Genomic DNA, 16,139 nt, shown 5'->3' with positions numbered 1-16,139 from the left:
TTGTCACTAGGGCTGTGTGTGAAGATCAGGTAACATCAGAGGCTTGTGGCTCTTATGGTTTCCAAGGAATATGAATTAAGGAAAAGAGAAAAAGACCAACTAAAGTAGCTCTGAACAGCAATCAAATCCATTTGAGGGAGAGTCTGGAACAAGCTTTGACAGCCTGAACATCCCAGAAATTTCCAAGAGGAGGAAGAACCTCTGAATTATAATGTAAGTGGAGATACCAAGTGTGAAAAAGTGGTTTTAGTTTGGTTTTGATTTTGTTTTTCAGGCTAGGGCTAGCATGAATGTCATAGAAGTAAGTACTCTCCTATTCTTTGAGTGTTTCTCCAAAAGGCTCAAGAAGACTTTTTTTTTTTTTTTTTTAAATAAACCTTAGAAACAGCTGCTGGAGCTGAATGGCTGCTGCTCTTCCAGTTTGTGGGGGTTTTGTTTAGTTGTTTTTTCTTTTGAACTTGAAATTCAGACTTATTTAAGTCTTTACTGAGTGCTAAAACATGATCAGTGCAGCTGCACGATCTTAAACAGCTAAATATTCCTTGCCAGAACAATGCTACTTTATTATCTGTACATGTTTAAGCAAGGGTACAGAAATATGTTCACAGTTGTGAAGCTAGACAGGCTTAGAGTTTGTACTGATTAAAAACTACCATGGTTAACAGTTTGGGGGTTCTTTTTGAAATAAAACTTTTGCTGAAAGAGTAGTATGGAGCTGACCAGCGTAACAGGTAAACAGACATTTGTTTCTGTTGAGACTTTATAATTTCACATAAATCAGGAGGCAGTTGGAGATAATTTGAGACCCAAAAAAACCCTCTAAAACCAACTCACAGCTGCTTAGCAAAACCAGAAGTGACATTAAGCAATCTGGAAGTTAAGTAATCAGGAAATGTTCCTTTTTCCTTCGTATGGCTTTTATGTCCCACCACACTCCCCATTTCCTCATCCTTAAAGATAACTTACTCATGGCACACCTATTATCCTTTGTAGGAAGTTCTTCTTGTCTTGGAATTAACGAGAATGCATTTCCTCTGAGTAAATAATTTGGTATCTCCTCCCATAATTACACCCACGTTGAGTAGGAACATTGTCATTAGGCATACGTATATTATAGGAACTAGTTAATTCATTTGACAAGTCTACAGGTATTAATAACAACTGCTAAGTACCTCTCCCTTCTCTCAAATTTCAGCTGACAGCACAAAAAGATTGCTGGTGGTTGGTCTTTTGGGGTTTTTTATGATTAATGTGACTTGGACATCCTTGAAGAACAAAGTAGAAGTTGTATGCAATTCTCTTAAGCTAAGGGAATGGCAGGTGAGTTCTGCATGTCATCTGCTTCCCTTTGGCAGATACTTTATTCCGGACTGTTTCCAAAAGATACATGCCCTGTAGGTATCTGCTCAGATCTCTTATCTGAAGGAAATTTCATATTGTAATTTGTTCTTGTGCTTAATTTTCAGTGTTCTACTGTGCTAATAATAGTGAGACCTGTTAGAGAATAATTTTTGAGCTAAGCAGAGGATATTGGGGGGGGGAAGGAAAGAAAAGAAATTCCCATTACTTCAGAAGGCACCATGCAGAACTCCATCTAAACCCTTCATATTTTAAACGGTATTTCAGAGATGTGTTATGCTTTGTATTAACAAAATTAGCTCCATCCAAATGGAGCTGTGAGCATGGAGTCTACAGATGGGAATTCAAAGATGCACTAAAACTCTGCCAAAGGCAAGTGGTAATAACAGTGTATCTGCTTTTTACAGTTGAAAATGAAGATGACTATTGAACTGGGCAATTGCCAAGCAGAGTTCTCTCTTGTTTAATGATGAAATAAACATTTTGAAATCAGTTTTAAAATGTTGCTTTGCAGGGAAAGCAGCAGCCTACTGCAGTTCATTCTTCTCCCAAGAGCATCATGATAAAGATTCTTTTTTTCAGTCCATCAGTGCTTGCTCACGTTACTTCTTTGTGTGTCTTAGACTACAAAGAAAAAAAAGATTCTTCCTTGAATTTAATTATGGCACTTTTTTTTCCCCATAAGTTAAATGTTACTTTTACTTCTTCCTCAAAGATTATGTATAAATTGTAGTTTAATATGCAGCAATATTGTTTCAGATCTGACGTAGTATTTCATTGCAATGCTATATGATATGAGACAGACTTAGAACTTGTTTGAAGATCCCTGCCATAATAGTGCATGGTGCCATAGGCCTTAATCCAGCCTTTCTATCCCACTTTTTTGTTTTGTTTTGTTGTTACTGTTTTCTTTTAAATTCCCTTCAAAATGGTGGTGGTCATGTTCCCCCATTCTGTCCCCTCTCCCTCCAACCTCACTGCATTTATGATACTAGCATTAATAAAAATTATTTGGAAGAATCTTCATCTCTTCTTTTGTTTTATAGATCTGACACCAACACATATCAGCTGGCAGCCATCAGTAAATGCAAGCACACACCATACTGACAGATATGCCAACACTGAGTTGACTGTGAGGCGAGGACAAGCCTTCACCATTACTCTGTACTTCAACAGACCAAAGCAGAATGGAGAGAGCCTAGCATTTGTCACTGAAATAGGTAATACTCCCTTAGCTTGATCCATATTCTCACAGAACTGCAATCTTTATCCCTTGTACTTCTCCACATTCTATTTAGAGATACAATTTTTCCTGATGTATTTTTAATGCTTTCCCCTGGCTAATGTGCTTATTAATATTGAAACTGCACAATGGACTGGAAACCAATTACCGCTTCTTTCTGGCAGGACCATCCCCCTCAGAATCTCATCATACAAAGGCTATATTTAACCTCTCTGAGGTGGGAGCGAGTGGCTGGAGTGCTGTCCAAGGACCCAGTGAGACTGGTTATATGAACTTTACAATATCCAGCCCAGCCAATGCTGTCATTGGACGATACAATCTCATCCTCCTTGTAACCTCAGGGAACAAGATCTTCTCCAGATTTCTGGGGCAGTTTGTGTTACTCTTCAACCCTTGGTGCCCAGGTAGGTACCAGGGCCTTTGCTCTTGAACATAACTGACCTATTTGATTTTGCATCTATACAGTGAGCTTTCTGCCTCAAGCTGCCTCTCTTTGGGTCACCAGTGGCAGCAATCTCAGCTATCTGTTCAGAGATCTGGTTTTGCTACTTTAAGAAGCTATTTGCTGCACCTCTCCCTCCCTTTTATCGTAGAGAGATGTGCTATATGGGGTGATATCAGAGACTTCAGGACTTGAGCAGATCACTTTTCTATAGATGAGGGCTGACAGACTTGTAAATTAATGAACTTCTCAGTAACATCCTTGACTTGCACCTAAATCTAAGCAAGACTTTCTTACAGATGTTAACTGCAAAGACAATGGCTGAACTGATAGAGGGCTAATGTGAGGAAGATTGACATTTCCCAGGTCTTTCATCATGGGTTGAAAAGGGATATCTCTTGCTGCTGTTTTTTTACTTTTTCTTTTTTTTTTTTCTGCAGCCTCAGCATAATACAGAGGAAATGCAAATTCCTAAACACAGATTTTTGCAAACATGCAATAGTCTAGAAACCTAGATTAGCCTTAAAATATACCACGAGTTACAGGAGCTCTTAGACAACCAAGTGACTAAAGAGCTTATAAAAGAAATGTAGCCACAATCATCCACTGTTTTCTTCTGTGTCGCTATGTTAGTCAAGGGCCCCTAAAAAATGTGTCAAGAGCCAAGATGAAAAAAGCTGCTACTTAGCTCAGCCTGTCTTAAAGATAGAAATAATTATAGAACTATGTTCAGGAAACTCGGACTGTCTCTGCATAGACAGTCTTTTGGGAAAAACCTTCCCAGAACCCCTTGGAAGATCACTTGTGATGCAACTTGCATGTAAGTTCAGATGGAAACCGCACTGCAGGCAAGGACTGAAATATTTGACAGCTCCTGAGAAGCTTATTCAAAGTACTGGCTCTAGAACATTATAATTGCGAGCATACGAACTTCAGAAAAAAAAATATTCTTCAAGTGATTATTGAAGGACATTTAGATTGCTCAGAATCATAAACTCATGGGGCTAGAAGGACCTTAGGAAGTTATCCAGTCCCACACCATGCTCTATTTAGCACTTAGGTCATTCCTGACAGATCTTTAATTCCTTCTTAACGGTCAGCCATTAGGGGAGCTGCAGTACCTCCCCTGGCAATTCATTCCAATTAAACACTAGCCTTTCCATTAGAATTTTTTCCTATTAACTAACGAAATTTTTTTGCTTTGACTTCAGCATAAAACTTGTCATTCTACATATGATAGACAAGAACAGATTTTCTCCCCTTTCTGCCCCATCCTCTTCACAAGAATTTCTGGAATTGATTACCGTGCCCCATTCCTCGCCCCCATTTTTGTTCTACCTTAATAATTGAGCTAATTTACAAATCATATTTTCTTCAGAAGTAGTATTTTCAGGATTGCTGAGCATTCTCAGTGCTCTTCTCTTTCCAACTGATTCACACATTGATGTGCAGCACCTGCAACTGCCCATAGTTCTCCAGGCTTGTGCTGGCTCAAAAGCTTGGGAATCAATAACGTCCACATTATTAAAAAAAAACCCGAAAGTGTGGACAGCCACCACAAAAATAGACTTTATATAATGTGACATTTTTAAAATAAATTATACAATCTATATATTTGCAGGAAGGGAAGGTAAAAAAATTGACTCATGAAAAGCCGTTTTTAGTATGCATTTCCTGAAATCCTGAAGCTTTTAGAAAATAATTTTAAACATTATGAAATTAAACACTGAGCTAAGTAGGCATTGCTACCTAAAGAGTGATCAAAACCTAAATATCTGCTTTCATAGCAGCTACATGTTGTGCCATAGATTAGGGAACCAACGAGTAACAATAAAAATCAAAGTGAATGGTTAACAGACTATCCTAATAACATTCCTGATAGCACTTTGGATTAAGCAAGTAGACATTTTCATTTAGGAATCTTAGAGCAAGACAAACATGATGGGAAAAGAGAGAGAAATGTCATCTGTCTGATTCTTTTCAAATGTCTATTTTAATTATAACTACCCTGAGAATGCAGATATATCCATTGAACTAGCCTGGGCTTTTCTCCATCTTCCTCACAAAAATACAACATACAGATAGGGGATATTTAGATAACAAAGACTATAATAGAATTAGGGAAAAAGTTACATTAGTTTAACGTGGAATCCCTCTTCCCCCCAGCCATATACAATAGCAGGCCTTTTCACTGAGCTGTACGTGTTCAGGGAGCTATAACAACGCATTTTCTAAATAGCAGTTTTCCCCCTTGCTAAATCAAGATTCAAATGTTTTTGAAAGGCTGCTAGTATTCTCAGCTTTAAGTGTAAAAGCATGCCCAACTTGGTTTCAGGTGACGATGTCTACATGGATAATGAAAACGAGAGACAAGAATATGTCCTAAATGAAAATGGAATAATCTTCGTGGGTAATGCAAAGTACATTGAAGCAAGAGGATGGTACTATGGGCAGGTGAGTCATAAGGAATTCATTTAGGCTCTTATTCTGTCTCCAATAGCGTTGTCTTTTATCATTACTTGCCTCTCTAATTGGCATGCCTATTTATATGGAGACTGAACAAACCTGGCTAGCCTTGCTTGTGGTTTGCTTGCTGTGTGCCTGACAGGACTTTCGTGTGAGTGGTGGCTTAACACAGCACTGAAGCTAGGACTGACTTCTACATGTGCTTGAAGCTCATGGTATAAGCGTGGACCTCATCTGTGACCAAAGCACCACAAATGACAACGTACCTGCGTGCCTCCAACACACTCACCATTTTTGTAATGCTGTAACAATGGGCTAGAACAGACACTGACATAGAATCACAGAATGGTTTGGGTTGGAAAGGACCTTTAAAGATAATTTAGTCTGACCTCTCTGCAATAGGCAGGGACATTTTCAACCAGATCACATTGCTCAAAGCCCCATCCAGTTTGACCTTGAATGTTTCCAGGGATATAACTCAAGAGAATCCAATAACTGCAATGAGGATAAGCTGGGCAGTTTTAATTTTACTTTAGTGATTTCTTCTAACAGCAGAAGGCATCCTGCCAGATTTTTGCTTTAAATAGTTAGCCATGTCTTTAACCAGTATCACACTGTGAACTGCACACTGTCTTTGTGCCTCATTGTCTCTTTCACCTTTGGGCTGGAATATCTTAGAAAGGAAGAATCATAGAATGGTTTGGGTTGGAAAGGACCTTAAGATCATCTAGTTCTGACCCGCCTGCCACTGGTAGGGACACCTCACACTAGACCATGTCGCCCAAGGCTCTGTCCAACCTGGCCTTAAACACTGCCACGGATGGAGCATTTACCACTTCTTTGGCCAAGAACTGCAGTAGAATTTCCTCTAATTCTATTTGTGAAAATATTTTCTTTAAAAAATTATCTTATTTGATCACAGTTTCAAGATCATCTTCTGAACATCTGTCTCACCATGCTTGATCTGAGCCTGTACTATCGTCAGGACCCAGCCATTGATGTATCCCGAAGAGGAGATCCTAAATATGTAGGCCGAGTAATCAGTTCTATGGTAAGAAATTGACAACTTAATCTGAATTACACATGTTTAATGCAGAAAGCATTAGTTATACCACTGAAACCCAGCCACCTGCACCTTAAACAATATAATTAACTACATATGGTGCATTACACACAATTGATTTTGTGCATTCTGTCCACTGGCCTATTTTTAGATCAATGGAAATGATAATGATAATGGAGTTCTCCTGGGAAAGTGGCAAGGAAGTTTCCATTCAGATGAGAATCCATCCAGATGGGATGGTAGTGTGGTAATCCTCCAGAAATGGCGTCAGGACAACTACAAGCCTGTTCAGTATGGCCAGTGCTGGGTTTTTGCAGGCGTCATGTGTACAGGTAAGCTTTTAAGAAAAGAGGACTGTGGTGAAATGGAGGCATTTGTGACTTCTGGTTTTATCAAAACTACAAAGCAATTAATTCTACAAGAGGAACAGTGCTCTGAAGACTGCAAATGCTGATGAATCACAAAATATTTAGACACTTAACTTTGTTTCTCAGATACATGCAATCATCAAACTAAAGTTCCGCGTGTGTTTTGTTTGTGTTGCTTGGGAGTTGTTTGTTTGGGTTTTTTTGTAGTTTTATTTTTTGTATGATTTTTTAATATATTTCAGTTCTAAGGTGCTTGGGGATTCCTACTCGGTTGGTTTCGAATTTTAACTCTGCCCATGATGCGGACAGAAACCTGAGTATTGATAAGTACTATGACAGCTCTGGAAAGAGTCTTAATATCGGCAAGGATTCCACGTGGTAAATATGATTTTTTTTTATCTCACCAGTAATTAGAGAGAGGATTTAAGAGACTTACAAATGTGAACACCAGCAGTACAAAAACAACTGAGAGGCGCCTGAATAAAATTTTTTCCAAAATGAATACACCCATTTGGAAAGAAAACATTCTTAATGGGTTTGAGATAACAATTCCAACAACTAGCCCAATTTTTTGCAATCCCTGATCTCCAAAAATTGCAATTTTCTTTAAAAGTATGTTTCCATTGACAATATACTGATTGCTAAGGCTCTTTTAATTACTGGCACCTAACCGATCTGTTCATAATAATGAACATTCATGGCACCTTTCATGCTCTGAACTGGTTTACTGCTGTCATAGCTTCCTCTCATCACCACTATAAATAGATTATTTGGACTTTATCTCACTCAGTATAGGTATTCTGAGTTTCTATTTAAACAAAGCATTTCCCACATTTGAAGGTTACTAAACCAAATCACTAAGTATATAGAATCATAGAATCGTTAGGGTTGGAAAGGACCTGAAGATCATCCAGTTCCAACCCTCCTGCCATGGGCAGGGACACCTCACACTAAACCATGGCACCCAAGGCTCTGTCCAACCTGGCCTTGAACACCGCCAGGGATGGAGCATTCACAACCTCCCTGGGCAACCCATTCCAGTGCCTCACCACCCTCACAGTAAAGAATTTCTTCCTTATATCCCATCTAAACTTTCCCTCTTTAAGTTTGAACCCGTTACCCCTTGTCCTATCACTACAGTCCCTAATAAAGAGTCCCTCCCCAGCATCCTTACAGGCCCTTTCAGATACTGGAAGGCTGCTATGAGGTCTCCACGCAGCCTTCTCTTCTCCAGGCTGAACAGCCCCAACTTTCTCAGCCTATCTTCATACAGCTCCATATATTCACAACTTAAATCTTTCACTTACAGTTCATATTGCTCCCAAAGCAAGCTGCCAACATCTATATTCTTTCCTTCCGTGTCCTGAGGTCTACACCTCAAAAGCAGTCAGTAAACCTATCCTTTGAAGGAGGCAGTGAGTTGCTGTAACAAGACAGCTTCTGTCAGACCTTAGAGAATTAAAAAAAAAAAAAAAAAAAATCTTAACTCCTTTCAAACTGGAAATTTGTAGGCCTCTATCGTACTGTGCTTTCTAGACACTGTTCTTTGTCTCCAGGGATTATCACGTCTGGAACGAAAGCTGGTTCATTCGCCCAGACCTGGGATCATCATACAATGGGTGGCAGGTTTTGGATGCGACTCCACAAGAACAAAGTAAAGGTAAGAGGAGAAGTTCTCATCATGACTTAACGTTTTGTCTTCAAACTGAGCACGACTAACGAAATTTGAATTTTTATTTTTTTTTCCATGTTTTAGGATTATTTCAGTGTGGTCCTGCATCTGTGGCAGCCATCAAAGAAGGTGATGTAGACTTCGATTATGACACATTATTTGTGTATACGGAGGTGAATGCTGATTGCAACAGATGGATTGTATACAACGATGGAACTAAGAAAAGAGTTTATTGTGATACTGAAATAATTGGCAGGTTTATCAGCACCAAAGCTGTGGGCAGCAACTCCCGTGTGGATGTCACCTACAGTTACAAATATCCAGAAGGTAAAAGAGTTATCACAAGTACCTCCTACTGAATTATTGGTGCTAGGCTAGGATGGGTAACCAGTTTTGTTTGATTATTTCTGCTCTTCCTTCAGAAAATATTTCTTCCCTTGTTTTCAGAGTACTTTCTTAACACAATGGGTATTATATTTCTGGGTTTGTGTATTTAGTGGTGTCCTTATTAAGACACAATACAAAATATAATTTAGTCCCTTACAGAGAAGTATAAAATGTAATATATACACAAAACAGGGCTATAAAATACATTTTACTACCCAAGGCAGACAAACCCTCAAGCTGTCATACCAAAAAGTCTTAAAGCTGAGTCCATCGTGTATCATGAACTGCAGGTGTGCAGTATGGGAAGTTATAGAATAATAAATACTAGTTTACTGCCATATCTGGCAGATGAAGCAGGGCAGCAACCAAGCCACCAATCCAAAACCTTAAACTCCAGTCCTAGACATCCACCTCCCAGTAGACCTCATGCTCAGTCTTTCTCTGCAAATAACTGTTTTCTTGATGTGTCTATTCCAATTCCTCATGTTTCCTTTTGAAGACCCCATTACATCCCACTCCCAAGAGAAGTGACTAATCTCCATCTCTGCCTGTATAAATTCACCAAGTTAGGCTCTCTTGTGCTCCTGCTCTGACATCCAGTCATCTCCTTGCCAATCAGTTATGTGTTTGCGCTCCTGCTGGACTTGGCCTCCACATTATTGGATTCTGGGAACAAAATACTAGGAAATGGCAAAGGACAAAGTGCCACTCGTCTGTACTTCAGAAAAAAATGCAACAAAGGTTAAGAACTGCATAGCCATACGTTTGCAGGAATATTTTTATCTTCCCTCAAAATCTTGTACCTATGTCTTTCCATCTTTTTTAAATTCAGGGTTACACAATTCATATATTACTTTGCTTAATGTTTGTGGCTCAAAGTCTTAAAAATAATGGAAAAAAAAGGAGGAAGATATATTTAACTTTTTTTAATATTTGCCATTCAGAATCAGTGGCCATATTTCAATACTTCACTCCTCAAGGTTTTAGCACAACCATATTTAATACAGAGACTGATTATCATCAGATTAGTAAAGTAACACCACATTACTGTATGTTCTGACCAAAGAAAAAGGAGTCCTGCATCCTAAACAAATACAAATGCATTTTATTTTATTTTGGTGATTTATTCACCTTATTACAGTATGTTTATTATTCTCTTGTGAAAAACCTGATCAGAGGCCTAATAAAAGTATGGGGCACTTTTAGATATTACAATATTTCTGTGTGATGCAGAGCTGACACCATGTATCATTCTGAAAGCCTTTATACAGAGAAGGAGCAATAGCAACAGAAGTACGAATTTTACTTGGTTCTTTCCTTTGACCAGGTTCTCCTGAGGAAAGACGGATTTATAAAAAGGCCTTGGCCAAGATATTTGGACCAAGCATCACAGAAGGACACAGAGAATCTCCAGATGAAAGGCCCTCAGAGAATATTAGAAACCCTGGGATCTCTGGGAAATTCAAGCTGGCTGAACCTCCAGTATTTGGCAAAGACATTACCCTGATCTTAATTCTCAATAACCTATCTTTTGACCACAAGACCGTGAAGGTGGACATGAATGCCTCAGCCATCCTGTACACAAGGAGAGCAGTGGCAGAGATCCTGAAGGCAACCACTTCTGTGGATCTTGGTTCTAAACAAGGTAACTTTTAATGTCCCTAAGGAGCCAATAGAGCTCTCTTAGCTACATGAAGTTAACTAGAAGGAAAAAACATCAATATCGTATCTGTATCAACCTCGTAGTGCATCTGCGTGTTCCATCTCTTAATAGTATTTTTATGAGCCCATTTCTTAAGCTATTTTTACTCAGAAAACTTTGACTAGTTCAACCAAGAGTTGAAGGTCTCATGAAATGTTATAGAGAAGGCTACATTTACATTATAGCTAACATATATATTATATATATATAACAAATAGGATATAAGGATGGAATAGATAAAAATTATTATACCTCTAATTTCAAGAAATACGAAGAGATAGGAATCCAGTGAAATGCAGATGAGTAGATCCCCCCGGTTTCAGGATAAAATCCTCCATTCAAAACTGTAGGGGTCAAATGAATTAAGAAAAGGATCACTAGAACAGGGAAATACACAACCAGTCTCACACGGAATAATACAAACAGACTCAGCTCTCTTATATTCTGTTCAATAATTTCAACACCATCACCACCCTCCCAGTAACTCTCTTTTCTTTAGCATTCTTTGAGAATGTAGTGATTCCTAAATATATGTCCAAATTCCAGGGAAACACATCCGATTAAAGATCCCTTATTCTTATTATGGAAAATATCTGACTACCGACAAAAGGATCCAAGTTACTGCTTTGTGTGAAGTCATCCACATGCGTGGGGTAAAGTTGCTGGTGGAGAAGACAATCATTTTAGAGGACACAAACATTATCATTAAGGTAAACAATTCTCTCTCTGATGCCGTGAACAGACAGAAAGAACCAAAGAGTGTTTCTGGAGCTCAGATTTTAAGATGAGAATGTGGGGATAAATGCATTATTTTAGGCTGCAATTTCAGATGTTGCTCTAAAATTCTGCCTGCTTAAACTGAGAAAGTAAGCATGCAAGTGAGCAATTTCTTTGCCTGAATCTGCCCCCTGTTCTTCCGAACAGCTCTGTTACCTTCTTTCTTTCCCAGTCACATGTTCACAAAACTTGTTTTCATTTCATCTATATTCTAGTTATTGGCAAGTGCTTGTGTTGTCTTTGAACAACTTTGCCTGCTCACAAAATATAGACTTAAACCCTTAATTCTAATCTATGTTAGGGACAGTTTATATTGTTTTAATGCTTTAACCCTAATCAATGATGTGCCAAAATAAATTAAAAAAAAAAAAAAAAAAAGCCACTTAGCAACCCAAACAGCAGACAGGTTTAATGAGATGTGTCCACATAGTCAAGACTATTTACTGAAATAGTGCACAAAATATTGCATACAGCTTGACAGCACTGTTTAGCTAACCCAAGTCCAGCTTCAAGTACTGAGAAAGGCGTACCAGTTGTTAAATTTCACAGCTCCTACCAATATGTCATTCAGCCTCAAATATGAGAGATGTTCTGCTTGCAGTTTGACTGAAGCCTGACTCCAAAAAAGTGTGAAACAGTGAATGATTAGAAATGTGTCTTTGCCATTTAGATTCCTCGGCGGGTTGTAGTGAACAAAGCTGTTTCTCTAGAGATCTCATATGCCAATCCCCTTCCTGAACCTGTGAACCGCTGTGTACTGCTAGTGACTTTGATGAATCAACAGGTCAAGATACAGTAAGTGAAAGCTGTAACATTCACTCAGTGCTCTGAACATGACCAACAGCATGTCTAGTTTCCTCAGTCAGAAAAATATCATAGTTGAATTGTCTTTTTCATATTTTCTATTTAAAAATAAAATGCTACCAAATATACATTGAGATACTATGATTCCTCAATCATGTTTTATCTTTTCTAAGTAGGAACTTGTTTAACAACTAAAACCTGCTAAGATTTTACTTTCATGGGCAAGAAAACGGGCATGTCAAAGTCTTTTCCAAACTAGTTGATTCTACGATTCTATATGTCAAATTCTTTTGTTTCTCTGATATTTCTTCTACAACTTGTCTTTGTGATTCTATTTTTATATACAGTACCCTAGCACTTAAAAAATAAGTCTGAGTTAAAGCAAAAAAGTAAGACACTGCCATAGCTCCCCTTGTTTCAGCCCAAAAAAGAAGTTGCTCTGTTCTCCTTTAAAGTAAGAGAAAAAACCTAAGAGCAAAATATTCTACTACTTTTTTCTTTTCTTCTGGACTCTCCTGCTTTATGGATTAACTCAGTGCTGAGTAGTTCATATCTCGTAGGGATTTATTATAAAACAGCCTGACTTGCTGTGACTCTGTAAATATTTGGACATATTCCATAAAAATATACAGAAAACATTATTCCAGTGAAAGACAATCAATTTAGGCCAAGAGGAGACAAAACAAAGAACCCCAGTCATTAGAAAAATCATATTATTGCCAAAATGGATACGAACCAAGCAGGCATTGGACAGAGTGCTGACCTTTGACATAAGAGTTTTCCTGTTCTCAGTTTGTGTTGACTATCCACACTCGTACCCAGCCCTAACAAGGCATGACATAGTGCTGCTCATTTCCACCAGGCTATTCAAGAGTAAATGAAGGCAGTACTATCTTTTCTCATTTCCTGGTCTGCACAGAGCCTCAAACCCTAAGTAATTCTCAAAACCCAAGGCTGGGAGTCAAGTAACTGTAGGTGCTCCCGTTATCATGCACTTCTGCTTCTTGGGAATCTCAAGGTAAGACAATGCAAGCCTGAATTAACTGATTTTTCTTTCTTTTTTTTTCTCCAGTCTGGCACCACTGGCACCAAGAGAGAGATCAAAAATTTATTTTGAATTCACACCTCGCAGGACTGGGCCCTTACAGCTGCAAGTAGACTTCTCCTGTGACAAATTTTCACATGTCAAGGGATTTGTAACCATTGCAGTAGCATCCGCATAATGCAGTAGAATCAATCTCCTGTTTCAGCATTAACCTGGCAAGACATCTTCCTCTATACAGGGACAGTAATGACAGCAAGGAACTTACCGCAAAAGTTGGTGACCTCTTACACTGCAATAGAATCATGTCTCCTGCTTTCACAGTGCTTAATTCTGTAGTCTCAAATTGTTTGGGGTTTGTTGGGTTTTTTTGTCCTCTTCTCTAGAAAATTGAAGTCCCTTTCTGTAGAAATAGTTTCACTGTTTTATCAAATATCATTGTGTTAAGCTCCTGGTTTTGACTTTTCCACCAGATTATTAATACAGTCTCTTTTCAAGCACATTCTAATTGTCAGCAATAAATCTATTCCTAGAACTGTCTTCTTTCATAATGAATTGTGCATTCCATGGAAATATTATGAGAAATCACAAGATTAAGGATGATGCTTTTTCCTTCATTTCTCAAGCTTCTTACCTAAAGAAGTAGAAAATCTAATTTCTGTATTTTGTGACACCTGTGAACTCTCTGAATGGGGACAAAAAAAGCCTACAAAGACTGGGAAAAGTAATGTTTGGGGTCCATGACAACAATATTTCTGTAACCTGTGGGCACAGGACTATCCCAGAGTGGACCACACATATACGCATTCAAGTAGGTAACTTAATTCCTGTGTAACGTGGCAGAGTCCCAAGCACCATTAAACACAAGGGGAGAGCCTTGCATTAATCTGGAAGTTCAGCAACAGAAGGTAACTAACACTTTCTGCCCACCAGCGTAAGGTCACTGAAGAGAAGGAACACATTTGTCTTCAGACCTTCCCAATGTAACTCAATCCCAGGCAGCCCCTCCTCCATGCCTCTGGCACGGTGTTTGCATACAGATGCCTCTTTTGCAGGTTCCTGATCCTACATTGCTGGGTACCACGTTTCACCTTAAACTCACTTTCAAGTAGCCTTAAGGATTCTCTATTACTGCAGGCAATACAGCTTCTTGAGGGACTGCTAGGAAAGGTAATGACTGACAGGACACAGTAACCACCTGGCCACATTGCTTAAGTAGAGTGTGAAGCAGTAATGATGTACAAACAGGTCTGCCAAGCCTGAAGATTTAGATTTGATGTCAGATGTATAAAATGTTTAAAGCAGAATTAATAAGGCCAAAATTCTGAACCACAGAGATGTCAGAAGTTTGATACGGGCAACTTTTGTCAGACAGGTGATAATATTTCAGTCTGACACATCCAGACATGATCACAAATTCTTAATGAAGATAATGCACAAGAAACCATAATAAAACTTTAGATTCTTCTTTAAAAATAAATTTAAGCTGCAGGTAGTTAATTTGCCCAGGTTGCCATCAATCAGGATAGGAATTCGTAAACAAAACAGAAAACAGCAACAGACAGAAAAAACACAATGTAGAAGTGTAGGGGTGAGGAAAGTAAGTGATCACCCCTTCCTCCTCAGTACAGTCCATCGCAAGTTGGGAACAGTGTGCAATCTCCTCTCAGGACCAATTGGCAAGGCATGTTTCTAGATAAATCGTGACACAGGATGAGGGAGGAAAGAGCACGAGCGAGCTTCAAGAGTGGAGAAGAGAGTGTCTGAAATTAGAGTGGGCAGGATTCACACAGCACAAGAGCTCTATAGCTTCCTTCAGGGCTCAGCTCAAGGTGCCATGCCAAATAGCTACAGAGAAACTACATACCTGTGTTATGAACACCAACCTATAAAGAAAAATTTTTAAGAGCAGAGGCTGCCATGAAATCCCCAGTACACAGGTGACTGCATAGTAATAATGTCATCTCAGTGGGATGCATTGCTTCTTACTAAGAAAGGCATATTGCAGGCAATCATGTCAGGAATAGATCATGAGAACGTCACGCCTCTCTGTATGCTTCCAAGAAAGAATGAATTCTATGCAGTTATGTGAAAGGTCTTCGGCAGACCTGCCTTTAAAAAAACCCCAAAAAACTGGTTTATGCTATCATGAATGAATCAGATCATTCCGTGTCCCCATACATCCATGCTGTACGATATGTGTATTTGTCGATACCTGCCCTCTGTACATACTGTCAAAAACTTAAACTGACACAAACGAAACCATGCAAAATTAAGCTTCTGTCCACTTCAGACTGTATTTCCTCATTAGGTCCAATTTGGGATGTTTTCCTCTTAGTAATTAAGACATCAGGATACTGTTTATCATCTTGCCTCAGCCATTCACCACTTTTAAATAAGCTTAATTAGAATCAAGACTGTGCAATTAAAGCCATCATAAGTAGATGCTCATGTAGGACTTCACTACAAAACCAGTAACCACACTGCAACCACAGGTCACACCCAAATTGTATAAATTCTAAGTTGCACAGTAGAGTTGTAAACCTTTTGCTACTCATGCTGGTGGAAGAGGGTTCAGAAGGCTCTTGAGCACTTTTGTGTCCATAACCTGAACTACGCACAAGTGTAGAGAAGAATCAAAAAACGTTATGGCAGGTAAGTTAAAAACAGGCTGATTGCTCCAGATATCACTCTTCCAATACAGATCATAGAATCATAGAATACTTAGGGTTGGAAAGGACCTTGAGATCATCTAGGTCCAACCCCCCGTGACATTTGCTGAGGAAACAAGATAAATTACATCTGGCTGTTCTC

The 16,139-nt window shown here is 38.8% G+C and overlaps 1 protein-coding gene across 1 annotated transcript; it reads left to right on the top strand.

The window, feature by feature from the left end:
- The first annotated feature begins 1,200 nt into the window (after positions 1 to 1,200).
- LOC308226292 (protein-glutamine gamma-glutamyltransferase 6-like) lies at positions 1,201 to 13,876 on the top strand. Its single transcript, XM_080627919.1, has 13 exons — positions 1,201 to 1,320; positions 2,406 to 2,579; positions 2,767 to 3,006; positions 5,380 to 5,498; positions 6,433 to 6,561; positions 6,725 to 6,905; positions 7,184 to 7,319; positions 8,498 to 8,601; positions 8,698 to 8,940; positions 10,328 to 10,645; positions 11,249 to 11,412; positions 12,150 to 12,274; positions 13,356 to 13,876. The coding sequence occupies exons 1-13, from the start codon at positions 1,314 to 1,316 to the stop codon at positions 13,504 to 13,506; spliced, it is 2,091 nt and encodes a 696-aa protein (XP_080484045.1). The 5' UTR covers positions 1,201 to 1,313; the 3' UTR covers positions 13,507 to 13,876.
- The last annotated feature ends 2,263 nt before the right edge of the window (positions 13,877 to 16,139 follow it).

The sequence above is a fragment of the Psittacula echo genome, assembly GCF_963264785.1.
Source record: "Psittacula echo genome assembly, chromosome: 12".
NCBI classification, from domain to species: Eukaryota; Metazoa; Chordata; class Aves; order Psittaciformes; family Psittacidae; genus Psittacula; species Psittacula echo.
This window is presented reverse-complemented; position numbering and strand designations above follow the sequence as displayed.